Raw genomic sequence first — 21,779 nt, 5'->3', positions numbered from 1 at the left:
ACACAGACGCAGACAGGCATACACACACAGCACAGCAGTCACATACACAAATCATGCACACAGACGCAGACAGGCACACACACACAGCACAGCAGTCACATACACACACACACCACGCACACAGACGCAGACAGACACACAGCACAGCAGTCACATACACAAGGACACACACCATGCACACAGACGCAGACAGGCACACACACAGCACAGCAGTCACAGACACACACACACCATGCACACACACAGACAGGCACACACAAACAACGCAGCACATACACAGACACCCACAGACACACACCATGCACACAGACGCAGACACACAGACACACAGGATAGCAGTCACATATACAAGGACACACACACACCATGCACACAGACGCAGACAGGCACACACAGACAGTGGAGGAGTCACATACACACACACCATGCACACACAGACAGGCACACACACACAACGCAGCACATACACAGACACACACCATGCACACAGACGCAGACACACAGACACACAGCACAGCAGTCACATACACAAGGACACACACACACCATGCACACAGACGCAGACAGGCACACACACACAGCGCAGTAGTCACATACACACACACCATGCACACACAGACAGGCACACACACACAACGCAGCACATACACAGACACCCACAGACACACACCATGCACACAGACGCAGACACACAGACACACAGCACAGCAGTCACATACACAAGGACACACACACACCATGCACACAGACGCAGACAGGCACACACACACAGCGCAGTAGTCACATACACACACACCATGCACACACAGACAGGCACACACACACACAACGCAGCACATACACAGACACCCACAGACACACACCATGCACACAGACGCAGACAGGCACACACACACAGCGCAGCAGTCACATACACACAGACACCATGCACACAGAGGCAGACACACACAGCGCAGCAGTCACACACACACATCATGCACATAGATGCAGACACACACACACAGCGCAGCAGTCACAGACACACTCACAGACACACACCATGCACACAGATGCAGAAAGGCACACACACAGCGCAGCAGTCACATACACACACACCATGCACACACACAGACACACACACAATGCAGCATACACAGACACCCACAGACACACACCATGCACACAGACGCAGACACACAGACACACAGCACAGCAGTCACATACACAAGGACACATACACACCATGCACACAGATGCAGACACACACACAGACACAGCGCAGCAGTCACAGACACACACACACCATGCACACAGACGCAGACAGGCACACAGCGCAGCAGTCACATACGCACACACACCATGCACACAGACGCACACAGGCACACAAAGCACAGCAGTCACATACACACACACACCATGCACACAGAGGCAGACCGGCACACACACACAGCACAGCAGTCACATACACAAGGACACACACACACCATGCACACAGATGCAGACACACACACAGACACAGCGCAGCAGTCACAGACACACACACACCATGCACACAGACACAGACAGGCACACAGCGCAGCAGTCACATACACACACACACCACGCACACAGATGCAGGCACACACACAGGCACACACAGACAGCGCAGCAGTCACAGACACACACTCACACACACCATGCGTACAGATGCAGACAGGCACACACACCATGCACACAGAGGCAGACACACACAGACACAGCGCAGCAGTCACAGACACACACACACCATGCAGACGCAGAGAGGCACACACACAGCGCAGCAGTCACATACACACACACACATGCACACAGACGCATACAGGCACAGAGACACAGCACAGCAGTCACATACACACACACACCATGCACAGAGATGCAGACACACACACAGGCACACACACACAGCACAGCAGTCACAGACACACACACACCATGCACAGAGATGCAGACAGGCACACACACACAGCACAGCAGTCACAGACACACACACACCATGCACACAGATGCAGACAGGCACACACGCAGCACAGCAGTCACAGACACACACACACCATGCACACAGATGCAGACAGGCACACACACACAGCACAGCAGCCACAGACACACACTCACAGACACACACCATGCACACAGACGCAGACAGGCACACACAGCACAGCAGTCACATACACACACACAGCAAGCACACAGACGCAGAGAGGCACACACACAGCGCAGCAGTCACATACACACACACACATGCACACAGACGCATACAGGCACAGAGACACAGCACAGCAGTCACATACACACACACCATGCACAGAGATGCAGACACACACACAGGCACACACACACAGCACAGCAGTCACAGACACACACACACCATGCACAGAGATGCAGACAGGCACACACACACAGCACAGCAGTCACAGACACACACACACCATGCACACAGATGCAGACAGGCACACACACAGCACAGCAGTCACAGACACACACTCACCATGCACACAGATGCAGACAGGCACACACACACAGCACAGCAGCCACAGACACACACACACCATGCACACAGATGCAGACACACACACAGGCACACACACAGCACAGCAGTCACAGACACTCACACACACCATGCACACAGACGCAGACAGGCACACACACACAGCACAGCAGTCACATACACACACACACCATGCACACAGACGCAAACACACACACAGCGCAGCAGTCACAGACACACACTCACAGACACACACCATGCACACAGACGCAGACAGGCATACACACACAGCACAGCAGTCACATACACAAATCATGCACACAGACGCAGACAGGCACACACACACAGCACAGCAGTCACATACACACACACACCACGCACACAGACGCAGACAGACACACAGCACAGCAGTCACATACACAAGGACACACACCATGCACACAGACGCAGACAGGCACACACACAGCACAGCAGTCACAGACACACACACACCATGCACACACACAGACAGGCACACACAAACAACGCAGCACATACACAGACACCCACAGACACACACCATGCACACAGACGCAGACACACAGACACACAGGATAGCAGTCACATATACAAGGACACACACACACCATGCACACAGACGCAGACAGGCACACACAGACAGTGGAGGAGTCACATACACACACACCATGCACACACAGACAGGCACACACACACAACGCAGCACATACACAGACACACACCATGCACACAGACGCAGACACACAGACACACAGCACAGCAGTCACATACACAAGGACACACACACACCATGCACACAGACGCAGACAGGCACACACACACAGCGCAGTAGTCACATACACACACACCATGCACACACAGACAGGCACACACACACAACGCAGCACATACACAGACACCCACAGACACACACCATGCACACAGACGCAGACACACAGACACACAGCACAGCAGTCACATACACAAGGACACACACACACCATGCACACAGACGCAGACAGGCACACACACACAGCGCAGCAGTCACATACACACAGACACCATGCACACAGAGGCAGACACACACAGCGCAGCAGTCACACACACACATCATGCACATAGATGCAGACACACACACACAGCGCAGCAGTCACAGACACACACTCACAGACACACACCATGCACACAGATGCAGAAAGGCACACACACAGCGCAGCAGTCACATACACACACACCATGCACACACACAGACACACACACACAATGCAGCATACACAGACACCCACAGACACACACCATGCACACAGACGCAGACACACAGACACACAGCACAGCAGTCACATACACAAGGACACATACACACCATGCACACAGATGCAGACACACACACAGACACAGCGCAGCAGTCACAGACACACACACACCATGCACACAGACGCAGACAGGCACACAGCGCAGCAGTCACATACGCACACACACCATGCACACAGACGCACACAGGCACACAAAGCACAGCAGTCACATACACACACACACCATGCACACAGAGGCAGACCGGCACACACACACAGCACAGCAGTCACATACACAAGGACACACACACACCATGCACACAGATGCAGACACACACACAGACACAGCGCAGCAGTCACAGACACACACACACCATGCACACAGACACAGATAGGCACACAGCGCAGCAGTCACATACGCACACACACCATGCACACAGACGCAGACCGGCACACACATACAGTGCAGCAGTCACATACACACACACACCATGCACACAGACGCACAGGCACACACACACAGCGCAGCAGTCACAGACACACACTCACAGACACACCATGCACACAGACACAGACCGGCACACACACACACAGTGCAGCAGTCATATACACACACACACCATGGACACAGATTCAGACACACACACAGGCACACACACACAGCACAGCAGTCACAGACACACACACACCATGCACAGAGATGCAGACAGGCACACACACACAGCACAGCAGTCACATACACACACACACCATGCACACAGACGCAGACAGACACACACACACAGCACAGCAGTCACATACACAAACAAATCATGCACACAGACGCAGACAGGCACACACACACAGTACAGCAGTCACATACACACACACACCATGCACACAGACGCAGACACACACAGCGCAGCAGTCACAGACACACACTCACAGACACACACCATGCACACAGACGCAGACAGGCACACACACAGCACAGCAGTCACATACACAAATCATGCACACAGACGCAGACAGGCACACACACAGCACAGCAGTCACATACACACACACACCATGCACACAGACGCAGACACACACACAGTGCAGCAGTCACAGACTCACACAGACACACACCATGCACACAGACGCAGACAGGCACACACACACGAGCGCAGCAGTCACATACTCACATACACCATGCACACAGACGCAGACAGACACACACACACACAGCGCAGCAGTCACATACACCCACAAACCATGCACACACACAGGCACACACACACACAGCGCAGCAGTCACAGACACACACTCACAGACACACACCATGCACACAGACGCAGACAGGCACACACAGCACCGCAGTCACATACACACACAAACCATGCACACAGACGCAGACAGGCACACACACACAGCACAGCAGTCACATACACACACACACCATGCACACAGACGCAGACACACACACAGGCACACACACAGCACAGCAGTCACAGACACACAACATGCACAGAGATGCAGACAGGCACACACACACAGCACAGCAGTCACATACACACACACACCATGCACACAGACGCAGACAGGCACACACAGACAGTGCAGCAGTCACATACACACACACCATGCACACAGATGCAGACACACACACAGGCACACACAAACAGCACAGCAGTCATAGACACACACACCATGCACAGAGATGCAGACAGGCACACACACACAGTGCAGCAGTCACGCACACACACCATGCACACAGATGCAGACACACACAGACACAGCGCAGCAGTCACAGACACACACTCACACACACCATGCACACAAACGCAGACCAGCACACACACACAGCGCAGCAGTCACATACACACACACACCATGCACACAGATGCAGGCACACACACAGGCACACAGCGCAGCAGTCACAGACACACACTCACACACACCATGCGCACAGATGCAGACAGGCACACACACCATGCACACAGAGGCAGACACACACACAGACACAGCGCAGCAGTCACAGACACACACACGATGCAGACGCAGAGAGGCACACACACACAGCGCAGCAGTCACATACACACACACACATGCACACAGACGCATACAGGCACAGAGACACAGCACAGCAGTCACATACACACACACACCATGCACAGAGATGCAGACACACACACAGGCACACACACACAGCACAGCAGTCACAGACACACACACACCATGCACACAGATGCAGACAGGCACACACACACAGCACAGCAGTCACAGACACACACACACCATGCACACAGATGCAGACACACACACAGGCACACACACAGCACAGCAGTCACAGACACACACACACCATGCACACAGACGCAGACACACACACAGCGCAGCAGTCACAGACACACACTCACAGACACACACCATGCACACAGACGCAGACAGGCACACACACACAGCACAGCAGTCACATACACACACAAATCATGCACACAGACGCAGACAGGCACACACACAGCACAGCAGTCACATACACACACACACCACGCACACAGACGCAGACACACAAAGCGCAGCAGTCACATACACACACACACCATGCACACAGACGCAGACACACACACAGCACAGCAGTCACAGACACACACTCACAGACACACACCATGCACACAGACGCAGACAGACACACACACAAAGTGCAGCAGTCACATACACACACACACCATGCACACACACAGACAGGCACACACACACAATGCAGCACATACACAGACACCCACAGACACACACCATGCACACAGACGCAGACACACAGACACACAGCACAGCAGTCACATACACAAGGACACACACCATGCACACAGACGCAGACAGGCACACACACAGAGCACAGCAGTCACATACACACACGCACCATGCACACAGATGCAGACACACACACAGGCACACACACACAGCGCAGGAGTCATAGACACACACTCACAGACACATACCATGCACACAGACGCAGACAGGCACACACACACAGCGCAGCAGTCACATACACACACACACCATGCACACACACAGGCACACACACAACGCAGCACATACACAGACACCCACAGACACACACCATGCACACAGACGCAGACAGGCATACACACAAAGCACAGCAGTCACATACACAAGGACACACACACACCATGCACACAGACGCAGACGCAGACAGACACACAGCACAGCAGTCACATACACAAGGACACACACCATGCACACAGACGCAGACAGGCACACACACAGCACAGCAGTCACAGACACACACACACCATGCACACACACAGACAGGCACACACAAACAACGCAGTACATACACAGACACCCACAGACACATACCATGCACACAGACGCAGACACACAGACACACAGCACAGCAGTCACATACACAAGGACACACACACACCATGCACACAGACGCAGACAGGCACACACACACAGCGCAGCAGTCACATACACACAGACACCATGCACACAGAGGCAGACACACACAGCGCAGCAGTCACACACACACATCATGCACATAGATGCAGACACACACACACAGCGCAGCAGTCACAGACACACACTCACAGACACACACCATGCACACAGATGCAGAAAGGCACACACACAGCGCAGCAGTCACATACACACACACCATGCACACACACAGACACACACACACAATGCAGCATACACAGACACCCACAGACACACACCATGCACACAGACGCAGACACACAGACACACAGCACAGCAGTCACATACACAAGGACACATACACACCATGCACACAGATGCAGACACACACACAGGCACACACACACAGCGCAGGAGTCACAGACACACACTCACAGACACCATGCACACAGACGCAGACAGGCACACACACACACAGCGCAGCAGTCACATACACACACACTATGCACACACACAGGCACACACACACAACGCAGCACATACACAGACACCCACAGACACACACCATGCACACAGACGCAGACACAGACACACAGCACAGCAGTCACATACACAAGGACACACACACACCATGCACACAGACGCAGACAGGCACACACAGACAACGCAGGAGTCACATACACACACACCATGCACACACAGGCACACACACACAACACAGCACATACACAGACACCCACAGACACACACCATGCACACAGACGCAGACACACAGACACACAGCGCAGCAGTCACATACACACACACACCATGCACACAGAGGGAGACACACACACAGCGCAGCTGTCAGACACACACATCATGCACAGAGATGCAGACACACACACACACACAGTGCAGCAGTCACAGACACACACTCACAGACACACACCATGCACACAGACGCAGACAGGCACACACAGCACAGCAGTCACATACACACACACAGCATGCACACAGACGCAGACAGACACACACACACAAAGCACAGCAGTCACATACACACACCATGCACACAGATGCAGACACACACACAGCGCAGCAGTCACAGACACACACCATGCACAGAGACGCACACAGGCACACACACACAACACAGCAGTCACATACACACACACACCATGCACACAGAGGCAGACACACACACAGCGCAGCAGTCACGCACACACACCATGCACACAGACGCAGACACACAGCACAGCAGTCACATACACAAGGACACACACCATGCACACAGAGACAGGCACACACACACAGCACAGCAGTCACATACACACACACACCATGCACACAGACACAGACAGGCACACACACACAGCGCAGCAGTCACATACACACACACACCATGCACACAGACGCAGACACACACACAGCGCAGCAGTCACAGACACACACTCACAGACACACACCATGCACACAGACGCAGACAGGCACACACACACAGCACAGCAGTCACATACACAAGGACACACACCATGCACACAGACGCAGACAGGCACACACACAGCACAGCAGTCACATACACACACACACCATGCACACAGACGCAGACACACACAGCGCAGCAGTCACACACACACATCATGCACATAGATGCAGACACACACACACAGCACAGCAGTCACAGATACACTCACGGACACACACCATGCACACAGACGCAGACAGGCACACACACACAGCACAGCAGTCACATACACACACACCATGCACACAGACGCAGACCGGCACACACACAAAGCGCAGCAGTCACATACACACACACCATGCACACAGACGCAGACAGGCACACACAGCGCAGCAGTCACAGACACACACTCACAGACACACACCATGCACACAGACACAGACACACAGACACACAGCACAGCAGTCACATACACAAGGACACACACCATGCACACAGACGCAGACAGGCACACACACACAGCGCAGCAGTCACATACACACACACACCATGCACACAGACGCAGACAGGCACACACACAGCACAGCAGTGACATACACACAAACACCATGCACACAGACGCAGACAGGCACACACACACAGCGCAGCAGTCACAGACACACACTCACAGACACACACCATGCACACAGACGCAGACCGGCACACACACAAAGCGCAGCAGTTACATACACACACACCATGCACACAGACGCAGACAGGCACACACACACAGCGCAGCAGTCACATACACACACACACCATGCACACAGATGCAGACACACACAGCGCAGCAGTCACAGACACACACTCACAGACACACACCATGCACACAGACGCAGACAGGCACACACACACAGCACAGCAGTCACATACATACACACACCATGCACACAGATGCAGACACACACACAGGCACACACACACAGCGCAGGAGTCACAGACAAACACTCACAGACACCATGCACACAGACGCAGACAGGCACACACACGAGCGCAGCAGTCACATACTTACATACACCATGCACACAGACGCAAACAGACACACACACACACAGCACAGCAGTCACATACACACACACCATGCACACACACAGGCACACACACACAACGCAGCACATACACAGACACCCACAGACACACACCATGCACACAGACGCAGACACACAGACGCACAGCACAGCAGTCACATACACAAGGACACACACACACCATGCACACAGACGCAGACAGGCACACACAGACAGCGTAGGAGTCACATACACACACACCATGCACACAGAGGCACACACACACAACACAGCACATACACAGACACCCACAGACACACACCATGCACACAGACGCAGACACACAGACACACAGCACAGCAGTCACATACACAAGGACACACACATACCATGCACACAGACGCAGACAGGCACACACAGACAGCGCAGGAGTCACATACACACACACCATGCACACACAGGCACACACACACAACACAGCACATACACAGACACCCACAGACACACACCATGCACACAGACGCAGACACACAGACACACAGCGCAGCAGTCACATACACACACACACCATGCACACAGAGGCAGACACACACAGCGCAGCAGTCACACACACACATCATGCACAGAGATGCAGACACACACACACACACCGTGCAGCAGTCACAGACACACACTCACAGACACACACCATGCACACAGACGCAGACAGGCACACACAGCACAGCAGTCACATACACACACACAGCAAGCACACAGACGCAGAAAGACACACACACACAAAGCACAGCAGTTACATACACACACACCATGCACACAGATGCAGACACACACACAGCGCAGCAGTCACAGACACACACCATGCACACAGACGCAGACAGGCACACACACACAACACAGCAGTCACATACACACACACACCATGCACACAGAGGCAGACACACACACAGCGCAGCAGTCACGCACACACACCATGCACACAGACGCAGACACACAGCACAGCAGTCACATACACAAGGACACACACCATGCACACAGAGACAGGCACACACACACAGCACAGCAGTCACATACACACACACACCATGCACACAGACGCAGACACACACACAGCGCAGCAGTCACAGACACACACTCACAGACACACACCATGCACACAGACGCAGACACACACACACACAGCACAGCAGTCACATACACAAGGACACACACCATGCACACAGACGCAGACAGGCACACACACACAGCGCAGCAGTCACATACACACACACACCATGCACACAGACGCAGACACACACACAGCACAGCAGTCACAGACACACACTCACAGACACACACCATGCACACAGACGCAGACAGGCACACACACGAGCGCAGCAGTCACATACTCACATACATCATGCACACAGATGCAGACACACACACAAAGCGCAGCAGTCACATACACACACACACCATGCACACAGAGGCAGACACACACACAGCGCAGCAGTCACGCACACACACCATGCACACAGACGCAGACAGGCACACACACACAGCACAGCAGTCACATACACACACACACCATGCACACAAATGCAGACACACACACAGGCACACACCCAGCGCAGCAGTCACAGACACACACTCACAGACTCACACCATGCACACAGATGCAGACAGGCACACACACACAGCGCAGCAGTCACATACACACACACCATGCATACAGACGCAGACAGGCACACACACACAATGCAGCAGTCACATACACACACCATGCACACAGATGCACACACACACAAAGCGCAGCAGTCACATACGCACACACACCATGCACACAGACGCAGACACACACACAGGCACACACACACAGCGCAGTACATACACACAGACACCCAGAGACACACACCATGCAGACACAGACACACATAGGCACACACACAGCGCAGCTGTCACATATGCACAGAGACACACACCAGGCACACAGACGCAGACACACACGCATGCACACCCACAGTGCAGCAGTCACATACACACAGACACCCACAGACACTCACCATGCACACAGACACAGACACACACACAGGCACACACACACAGCGCAGTACATACACAGAGACACCCAGAGACACACACCATGCAGACACACACACAGGCACACACACACAGCGCAGCAGTCACATATGCACAGAGACACACACCATGCACACAGATGCAGACACACAGGCACACACACATAACACAGCAGTCACATACAGACACAGACACACGCCATGCACACAGATGCAGACACACACACACAGGCACACATAGCCGCATATGCACACAGACATGCACACATACACCCGCAGAGATGCACGCACACACACACATACCATCATAGATACATACACAACCACACCACAGAGAACTGCACACACACCGACACACACAGACACACAGAGACGGTCTCACGCACAGACACGCACAGGACATACCAGACACACATGCACACACACACACAGACATACACAAACACAGAAACCCACACAGACACACAAGCACAGCAGTCACATATGCACAGACACCCATGGCACACACCATGCACACAGAGACACAGACATGCACACACACACAGAGACACACACACAAGGACACACCAGACACACACACACAGAAACACACAGAGACACACACGCACAGCTGTTAGCTATGCACACAGACACCCAGAGACACACACACGCACACACACACATTCACACCACACACACAAGAACACACCACACAGAGACACACACACACACACAGAAACACACAGAGACACACAAGCACAGCACAATCAGCTATGCACACAGACACCACAGACACCCAGAGACACACACCACGGAAACGCACACGCAGACACAGGCGTGCACGCACGCAGCCCCATGTGCTGTCTGGAAGACGGTGACGCAGCGGGGCGAACGCGAGGAAGCCTCACCAGCGGCGAATCGGATCTGAGCTGCCTGCGGCCCGGCAGGTTGGAAGTGTGCGGCCAGCTCGATGGTGTCGGGGAGGTCGAACACGGTCACCTGCATGCGCGGGTACTCCCGGGCCAACTCTTGGGCCAGCGCGCCCGTGCAGCCTGCAGGGGAGCAAAAATGCGTGTTGTGCGGCCGGGTCGGCGCCGACAGAACCCTGACGACCCTCCAAAGCTCAACCAAGCAGAAGTAACGTTGACACGATGGCCGGTGCCACAGCAGCCATTCTGGGCCACGTGTGGGGACACAGACTTGCGTGGAAATCCTTCCAGCCCAGGGGTGGGGGTCTGGACTCTTCCCTTCTCATTCCTGCTGTGGGGATGCAGACACCATGGCCGGGCGCGGTGGCTCACGCCTGTCATCCCAGCACTTTGGGAGGCTGAGGTGGGTGGATCACGAGGTCAAGACATCGAGACCAGCCTGCCCAAAAATCAGCTGGTCGTGGTGGCGGGTGCCTGTAATCCCACCTACTCGGGAGGCTGACACACGAGAATTGCTTGAACCTGGGAAGTGGAGGTTGCAGTGAGCCGAGATTGCATGACTGCACTCCAGCCTGGGCAACAGAGCAAGACTCAAGGTCCACCTCCTGGGTTCAGGCCATTCTCCTGCCTCAGCCTCCTGAGTTGCTGGGACTATAGGTGCCTGGCACCACGCCTGCCTAATTTTTGTATTTTTAGTAGAGATGGGGTTTCACCATGTTGGCCAGGCTGGTCTCGAACTCCCGACCTCAACCGATCCGCCTGCCTTGGCCTCCCAAAGTCCTGGGATGACAGGCGTGAGCCACCGCGCCCGGCTAATGCCTGCAGCTTAATAAAGACAAAGTCACGGGCGGAGTCCTGGCAGGGTGGAGGGGGTTGTACCCACCTCCCAGGTCACAGGCGGAGGAGAAGGAAGACAGGTCGAAGGCGGTGGCCACGTGCCGCGCAGTCAGCTTGGCGAGGCCATGCATGGCTCGCATGAATTGCAGCCGCGTCTCGGGGCTCCGGTAGAGCACGTCCTGGAACACAGCGGGGGCTCAGGGGCACCAGGGTGCATGGGCCGGGGGCTTGCCCAGCCCGTCCCGAGGCAGAAAACACGCAGGCCCTGGTGCCTGGGCTGCAGAGGGGGTTTCGTGGCACAGCTGCATGGGGCACCCCAGTCTGTGGCAAGGCTTGGGACAGGGGACCCCCAAGTCGGAAGCGATCTCCTTGGAATCACTGGGTCCACACCATGGCGTGACCTCCTGCAAGCATCCGAGTTTTCCAGACAAGGAGGCTTTTCACCCTGGAGGCTCTGGGTCACCCACGAACATCTCAGCATGGAAAACCAGGGAGGGAAGCAGATGGGGGTCCTCCCAGAGCTCCGGGGTGCAGGGAAGACGCTCCTCTTAGCTGCCCCAGGTCTCATGGTGGCACCCACCCCGGCCACAGAGGAACCCAGGTCAGTCCTGGTCACGGCTGCGTTCACGGCTCCCACTCTGGACGTGCCTTGTCCGCCAGGGCAAGGAAGCCCTGCCCAGCCTGCTCCTGAGCCCGGCCCCCAGGGGGCAGCCCCTCCACCTTGGCTCCCCAAATTCCTCGGGGCTCCCCGGCTCTCCCCTGGGTGGGCGGCAGCGACGGGGTCGGGGCATCCTCCTTGAGGCCCAGGCTGGCTGCTCACTCCGGCTCAGGGCCCCCGTCTGCGCCTCTCGGCTTCTCTCTCCACCGCTGGCTTCTGTCTGTGACTTTGACTCTGTCTCCCTTCGTCTCTGTCAGTCTGTCTCTGTTCTCCTTCTATCTCTCCGTCTCCTTCTGTCTCTGTCTGCCTCTATCTCTGTCCCTCCAAGCCTCCCTGTCTCTGCCTCCCTGTTTCTCACTGTGTTTTTGACAGAGACACAGAAACATCTCCTATCTGGAGATGAGCACGATCTCGGCTCACTGCAACCTCTGCCTCCCGGGTTCAAGTGATTCTCCCCCCTCAGCCTCCCGAGTAGGTGGAATCACAGGCGCCCACCACCACACCCAGCTAATTTTGTGTATTTTTGGTAGAGACGAGGTTTCACCATGTTGGCCAGGCTGGTCTCAAACTCCTGACCTCAGGTGATCATCCCACCTTGGTCTCCCAAGCTAGCTGGGATGACCGGCTCATGCCACCACGCCCGTCCTAATCTCTAATTGTTTTTATAGAGATGGGATCTCACTGTGTTGGCCAGGCTGGTCTCAAACTCCTGGGCTCAAACCATCCTCCCAACTTGGCCTCCAAAACTGCAGGGATTACAGGTGTGAGTTCCGACATACGGCCTCCAAACCCCTTTCTGGGAGGAAATTCTGGTTTCTTATTTATTTCTTTTCAGATGAAGTTTTGCTCTTGTGTCCCAGACTGAAGTACAATGGCGCGACCTCAGCTCACTACAACCTCCGCCTCCCAGGTTCAAGCAGTTCTCCTGCCTCGGCCTCCTGAGTCGCTGGAATTACAGGCGCCCACCACCATGCCCGACTAATTTTTTGTATTTTTAGCAGAGACAGGGTTTCACTATGTTGGTCAGGCTGGTCTTGAGCTCCTGACCTCGTGATCCACCCACCTCGGACTCCCAAAGTGCTGGCATGACAGGCGTGAGGCACCGCGCCCGGCCACTGGCAATTCTGTTTTCAGCTGCTACGGGGTAACAGTGGAGGATAGCTACGTTGGACCTGTTCCAGAGGTGAGTGAAGACACAGCCACAGCACCAGGGCTTTGGGATCTGCCAGCCTGGAGACACTGCCCTGTGCGCCCGCGTGCCTTAGCAGGACGCACGCCAGGCGGAAAGGCTCGGCGGTGGCTCCCCCTACCTGGAACACATCTTCCGCCGTCTTCCCCAGCACCCTGTGGTACTGGTTTCTTCCCTCTCGGACGGCGAACTCCAGGTGCGTAAAGAGGTTCCAGGTGACCTCGCTGCTGTACGCGACGAGGCCGTGCAGAGAGTAGCCACCGCCCGACGCCAGGTAGAGGTCTGCTGCCTCCGTGTTACTGTAACCTGAAGAAACAGGATGCTCACGTGAACTCAGAACAAAACCCAAGGAGGCGGCTGTGGTGGCTCATGCGGTCACCCAGCACTGTGGGAAGCCAGGGCGGGCGGATCACGAGGTCGGGAGTTCGAGACCAGCCTGACCTATATGGAGAAACCCCAGCTCCACTAAAAATAACAAAAATTAGCCGGGCGTGGTAGTGGGTGCCTGACATGCCAGCGACTCGGGAGGCTGAGGCAGGAGAATCACTTGAACCCGGGAGGTGGAGGTTGCAGAGAGTGGAGATCGTGCCACTGCACTCCAGGCTGGGTGACAGAGCGAGACTCCATCAAGGCCGGGTGCAGTGGCTCACGCCTGTCATCCCAGCACTTTGGGAGGTTCACATGGGCGGATCACGAGGTCAGGAGTTGGAGACCAGCCTGGCCAACATGGGGAAACCCCGTCTCTACTAAAAATACAAAAATTAGCCAGGCATGGTGGAGGGTGCCTGTAATCCCAGCTATTTGAGAGGCTGAGGCAGGAGAATCACTTGAACCCGGGAGGTGGAGGTTGCAGAGAGTGGAGATCGTGCCACTGCACTCCAGGCTGGGTGACAGAGCGAGACTCCATCAAGGCCGGGCACAGTGGCTCACGCCTGTCATCCCAGCACTTTGGGAGGTTCACATGGGCGGATCACGAGGTCAGGAGTTGGAGACCAGCCTGGCCAACATGGGGAAACCCCGTCTCTACTAAAAATACAAAAATTAGCCAGGCATGGTGGCAGGTGCCTGTAATCCCAGCTATTTGGGAGGCTGAGGCAAGAGAATCGCTTGAACCCGGGAGGTAGAGGTTGCAGTGAGCTTAGATCGTGCCACCACACTCCACCCTGGGCGACGGAGCGAGACTCCATCTAAAAAAAAGAAAGAAGCCTGGCATGGTGGCTCATACCTGTAATCCCAGCACTTTGGGAGGCCGACGTCAGTGGATCATGAGGTCAGGAGTTCGAGACCAGCCTGGCCAAGATGTTTTCCCATCTCTACTAAAAATAACAAAAATTAGGCAGGTGTGGTGGCACACACCTGTAGCCCCAGCTACTTGGGAGGCTGAGCAGGAGAATCGCTTAGATGCAGGAGGTGGAGGTTGCAGTGAGCTGAGATCATCCCAATGCACTCCAGCCTGGGCAACAGAGTGAGACTCCGTCTAAACAATAAATAAATAAATCTCCTAGGTTACATCCTAGGGGTTCTGTTGCCCTGGAGAGCCCCGAGTGATACAGGGAAGTTCTTCCTTCCACCCACTTCATGCCCAGGTCAGCTGTCCACAGATGCAGCCCCCAAGCTCCCTGCCAGGATGCCCCGTCCCACAGAATGAGAGGCTGGAAGGTGGAGGACCTGTCAGTGGAGACTCATACGTGTAAACAGATGGCCTGGCACCACTCTGGGTCTGCTGTGTCAGAAGCGGCCCTGGGTTCACATTGATCATGAAAGGTGACCGTTCCTGAGACCTACCGTGGAGCAGGGGCAGCCCGTGCAGACGACAGCTGCTCCTAGAGGTCAAGTGCACAAAGCCTCTCTCCATGTTCATCGTGATTTCCCTCCTTCCCTCCTTCCTCCCAGCTTTCACAGTGCTGCTGATGAAAAGCCTCTCTCCATGTTCATCACGATTTCCTTCCTTCCCTCTTTCCTGCCTTCCTTCCCTTCTCTCTTTCTTTTCTGACAGTGTTTCACTCTTGTTGCCCAGCTGGAGTGCGGTGGCACAATCTTGGCTCACTGCAACCTTCCCCTCCTGCAGTCAAGTGATTCTCCTGCCTCAGCCTCCCAAGTACCTGGGACTCCAGGCACGCACCACCACCCCTGGCTAATTTCATATTTTTAGTAGAGACAGAGTTTCACCATGTTGGTCAGGCTGGTCTTGAACTCCTGATCTCAGGTGATCCACCCACCTCGGCCCCTGAAAGTGCTCAGATCACAGGCATGAGCCGTCATGATTTTCAGTACAGGAGGATGGCACTGAACTCTAGCTGCGAAGACGTCCTGCCTCCTCTGCTCCAAACTCTTAACGATATAGTCACTTGTGCATGCTTTGTGTCCTAATCTGCTCAGGCGTCATCTGTCCTCCTGCCCTTCCCAATCTACTCAAGGACTTGGCCACGTGCTCTCTGTTCTAGCATCGTGCTGAAGAGTTCTATTTAATTCAGAAAACATATCATCCATCCATCCATCCACCCACCCAGCCATCCACCCACCCATTCACCTACTCATCCACTTATCGATGCACCAACCCATTGATCTGCCGATGCAACCATCTATCCACTTATCCATCCATTCTCCACCCATCCATCCACCCATCCACCCACTCATCCATCCATTCCCTCACCCAACTGTCCATCCACTGACCCACTGATACATCTGTTTATCAACCCTCCCACCCATCCATCCATCCACCCATCCATCCTCACATCCACCCCATCCATAATCCACCCAGTCACCTACCTACCCATCCATCCACCCAACCACTGATTCACTGATCCATCCATCCATCCATGCATCCATCCATTCTCCCATCCATCCAATCACCCATCCATCCATCCACCCATCCAATTATGCACCCTCTCATCCATCCATCCATCCACCCATCTACCCACTCATCCATCATTCTCTCACACAACTACCCATCCACCGATCCACTGATACATCTGTTCATCCACCCTCCCATCCATCCATCCATCCACCCTCCCATCCATCCATCCATCCAGCCTCCCATCCATCCATGCATCCATCCACCCATCTACCCACTCATCCATCCATTCCCTCATGCAACTACCCATCCACCGATCCACTGATACATCTATTCATCCACCCTCCCATCCATCCATCCATCCACCCTCCCAATCACCCATCCATCCATCCATACACCCATCCAATTATGCACCCTCCCATCCATCCATCCATCCACCCACCCACCCATCTACCCAGTCATACATCCACCCACCCATCTACCCACTCATACATCCATTCCCTCACACAACTACCCATCTACCGATCCACTGATACATCTGTTCATCCGCCCTCCCATCCATCCATCCACCCACCCACCCACCCACCCATCCATTCACCCATTCACCGATCTACCAATCCATCCACCTTCCTATCCATCCATGTATCCAGCTACCATCATCCATGCATTCATCCATCCATCCATCCATCTATATATCTATCAGGTCTACTTATCATCTACGTATCTATCCCTCTCTACCATCCATCTATATGGAGGTATCTATGCATTTGTCATCTATCCATGTATCTGTCTACCCACCCATCCAGGTTATATGTCTATAAACATAAATAAGCAAGTAGACATGTCTGTGTCCCCCTTGGGTTCTTTCTCACGAGCACACTGACTGATACACCCTCTTTGACAGCAGACCCTGTAAGGAACCTGCATTTCTGCTGTGTACTCGCAGGCCCCGCTGTCCCCTCTCTCGTCCCACGCCGTCCCCTCTCGTCCCCCGCCGTCCCCTCTCGTCTCCCGCCGTCCCCTCTCTCGTCCCCCGCCGTACCCGCTCCAGTCCCCCGCCGTCCCCTCTCGTCCCCCGCCGTCCCCTCTCTCATCCCGTGCCGTCCCCTCGTCCCCCGCCGTCCCCTCTCTCATCCCGCGCCGTCCCCTCTCGTCCCCCGCCGTCCCCTCTCGTCCCCCCGCCATCCCCTCTAGTCCTGCACCGTCCCCTCTCGTCCCCCGCCGTCCCCTCTCATCCCCCGCCGTCCCCTCGTCCCCCACCGTCCCCTCTCTCGTCCCCCGCCGTACCCGCTCTCGTCTCCCGCCGTCCCCTCTCGTCCCCCGCCATCCCCTCTCGTCCCCCGCCGTCCCCTCTCTCATCCCCTGCTGTCCCCTCGTCCCGCGCTGTCCCCTCGTCCCCCGCCGTCCCCTCATCCCCCGCCGTCCCTTCGTGCCCCACTGTCCCCTCTCTCGTCCCCCGCTGTCCCCTCTCGTCCCCTGCTGTCCCCTCTCTCATCCACCCTCTGCTTCTCATCCTTTTGGGAACAGCAGCGATCCTGAGGGCAGAGACGCGGCAGAAGGTCTGGCTCCCCTTCCTCGCGCTGCCTGGGCTCCAGGTCACCGTCCCTCAGTGACTTACTTCCACCTGCCAAGACGCTCAGGGAAAAACCCGAAGTCAGAGTCTCATTACCTTGGTGTGACTTGTCCAGGAGCCCCAGCGCTGCGCAGACGTCCAGAAGCCTCTCCATGCCGCACACAGAGGCGTCCGCTTTGCTGGCAATGTCCGCGGCCTTCTGGGGAGCTTGGTCTTTTAACAGATCAAACACCTTCAGCTTGCACGCGGTGAACAGGGCCTGCGCGTTAAAAACAGGTGCGGGGGGATGCGGTGACTCACCTGCCAAGCCCTTGTTCCTCCCACAGACCCTCCATGACATCGCAGACGCCAACGGTGTTGAAACTTTCCCGTGGCCACTGAGCTTTCTCTGAGAGAGAGCATCGGGATTACAGGATCAACTCCCAGGTACTGCGAGCCGTGAAAGCACGTCCACCAATGTCAGGTAGGAAAAGCAGCCCCCGGGAGGAAAATCAACATGCTGCAGACACGGGCCGAGTCCAAAACCCGTACGTCGAACCCCTAATCCCCCTGGTACCCCAGGATGTCACTCTATTTTTTTTTATTTTTTGAGAGGGAATCTCGCTGTTGCCCAGGCTGGAGTGCAATGGCGCAATCTCAGCTCACTGCAACCTCTGCCTCCCAGGTTCAAGCGATTCTCCTGCCTCAGCCTCCTGAGCAGCTGGGACTATAGGCGTGCACCACCACACGTGGCTAATTTTTGTGTTTTTAGCGGAGACGGGTTTTCACCACGTTGGTCAGGATGGTCCCGAGCTCCCGATCTCATGTGATCCGCCCACCTTGCCCTCCCAAAGTGCTGGGATTACAGGTGTGAGCCACCGTGCCCAGCCTGTAAACATGGTTTTAAAGAGATGATTAAGGTAAAATGAGGTCATCTGGGTGGACCTGATCCAATGGGACTCTGGGGTGCTTACAGGAAGAGGAGGTGACGACACAGACACGCACAGAGGGACGACCCTGTGAGGACACGGGGAGAAGACGGCGTCTCCAAGTCCAGGAGAGAGGCCTCAGGAGGAGCCGGCCCCACCCACACTGGATCTCAGACCTCCAGCCTCCAGGACTGTGGGAGAATAAACGTCTACTGTTTATAAACCTCCCAGTGGCTTATAAATTATAATATATAATTATAAATGATGTAATTTATATCTCTCTTCTTACAAGGACCGCAGTCCTTTTGGACTTGGTCCACCCACATGACCTCACTTTACCTTAATTATACATTATATAATTATATATAAATGTATAATTAGTTACATAATTATATATTTAACATATATTCTAATATAAATATATTAAATAATTACATGTTACATAATTGCATATTTATAAATTATATAAATATTCATTATTGTATTAGTTATATAATTGTATATTTATATAATTATAATGAATGAATTATATAAATTACGTGAATTACATAACTTATTTATATAATTAATAAATTATATAAATCATGTAAATTATATAACTTGTATAAATTATACAAGTTATATAATTATATAACTTACATAAGTTATATAATTTATGTAACTAACATATTTATATAATTTGTTACACAATTTATTATATTTCTATAATTATGTGATTATAATCATAGAATTATATAATTATAAATTATAACTAAATTATATTTTAAATTATAATTTATTAATTCTTATTAACTAAGGATTTCTAATTTAATAATCTAAATATACAATTTAATAATACAATCGTAAGGATTAATTCATTTATCAGCCAGCCAGTATTGACTTAACAGTCGGCACCCGGTAAGTTAGAGACACCGTCATTCCATTATCACTGCACGTTCTCTCTGCCGCTCGTGAGTGACGGCAGGTGGCCATCAGCCAGGCTCCCTGCCTCCCACAGCCTGCGCCCTCCTGCCCTCGGCATCCCCACGTCTGCTTCCCGGAGGATGCCCTATGAGGGACGCCTGGCCCTGGGAGGGCTCCGTCCCTTCTCCGTCTGCTCCGCCGCCGTGAGGGGCCCCCAGAAGCCCAGACCTGCAGAACAGTTCAAAGATGGGGCCTCAGGCCAGGCGAGGTGGCTCACACCTGCATC

At 54.1% G+C, this 21,779-nt stretch overlaps 1 protein-coding gene across 3 annotated transcripts in view; it reads right to left on the bottom strand.

Moving 5' to 3' along the window:
- The window catches only part of ASMTL (acetylserotonin O-methyltransferase like), a 64,478-nt gene that overhangs the window by 15,240 nt on the left and 27,459 nt on the right, over window positions 1-21,779 (bottom strand). For all 3 annotated transcript variants that reach the window (XM_064370940.1, XM_064370941.1, XM_064370942.1), the window contains 4 exons: window positions 19,779-19,941; window positions 15,437-15,621; window positions 13,515-13,647; window positions 12,611-12,754 (listed from right to left, as the gene is read on the bottom strand). In XM_064370940.1, the coding sequence (XP_064227010.1) occupies window positions 12,611-12,754; window positions 13,515-13,647; window positions 15,437-15,621; window positions 19,779-19,941 (625 nt within the window). The remainder of the gene's footprint in view (window positions 1-12,610; window positions 12,755-13,514; window positions 13,648-15,436; window positions 15,622-19,778; window positions 19,942-21,779) is intronic.

This window comes from Aotus nancymaae, unplaced genomic scaffold, assembly GCF_030222135.1.
Source record: "Aotus nancymaae isolate 86718 unplaced genomic scaffold, 86718_ANA_hifiasm-v0.15.2.pri h1tg000111l, whole genome shotgun sequence".
In the NCBI taxonomy this organism is placed as follows: Eukaryota; Metazoa; Chordata; class Mammalia; order Primates; family Aotidae; genus Aotus; species Aotus nancymaae.
Note: the sequence above shows the minus strand (reverse complement) of the source record. Positions and strands in the feature narration are given on the sequence as shown.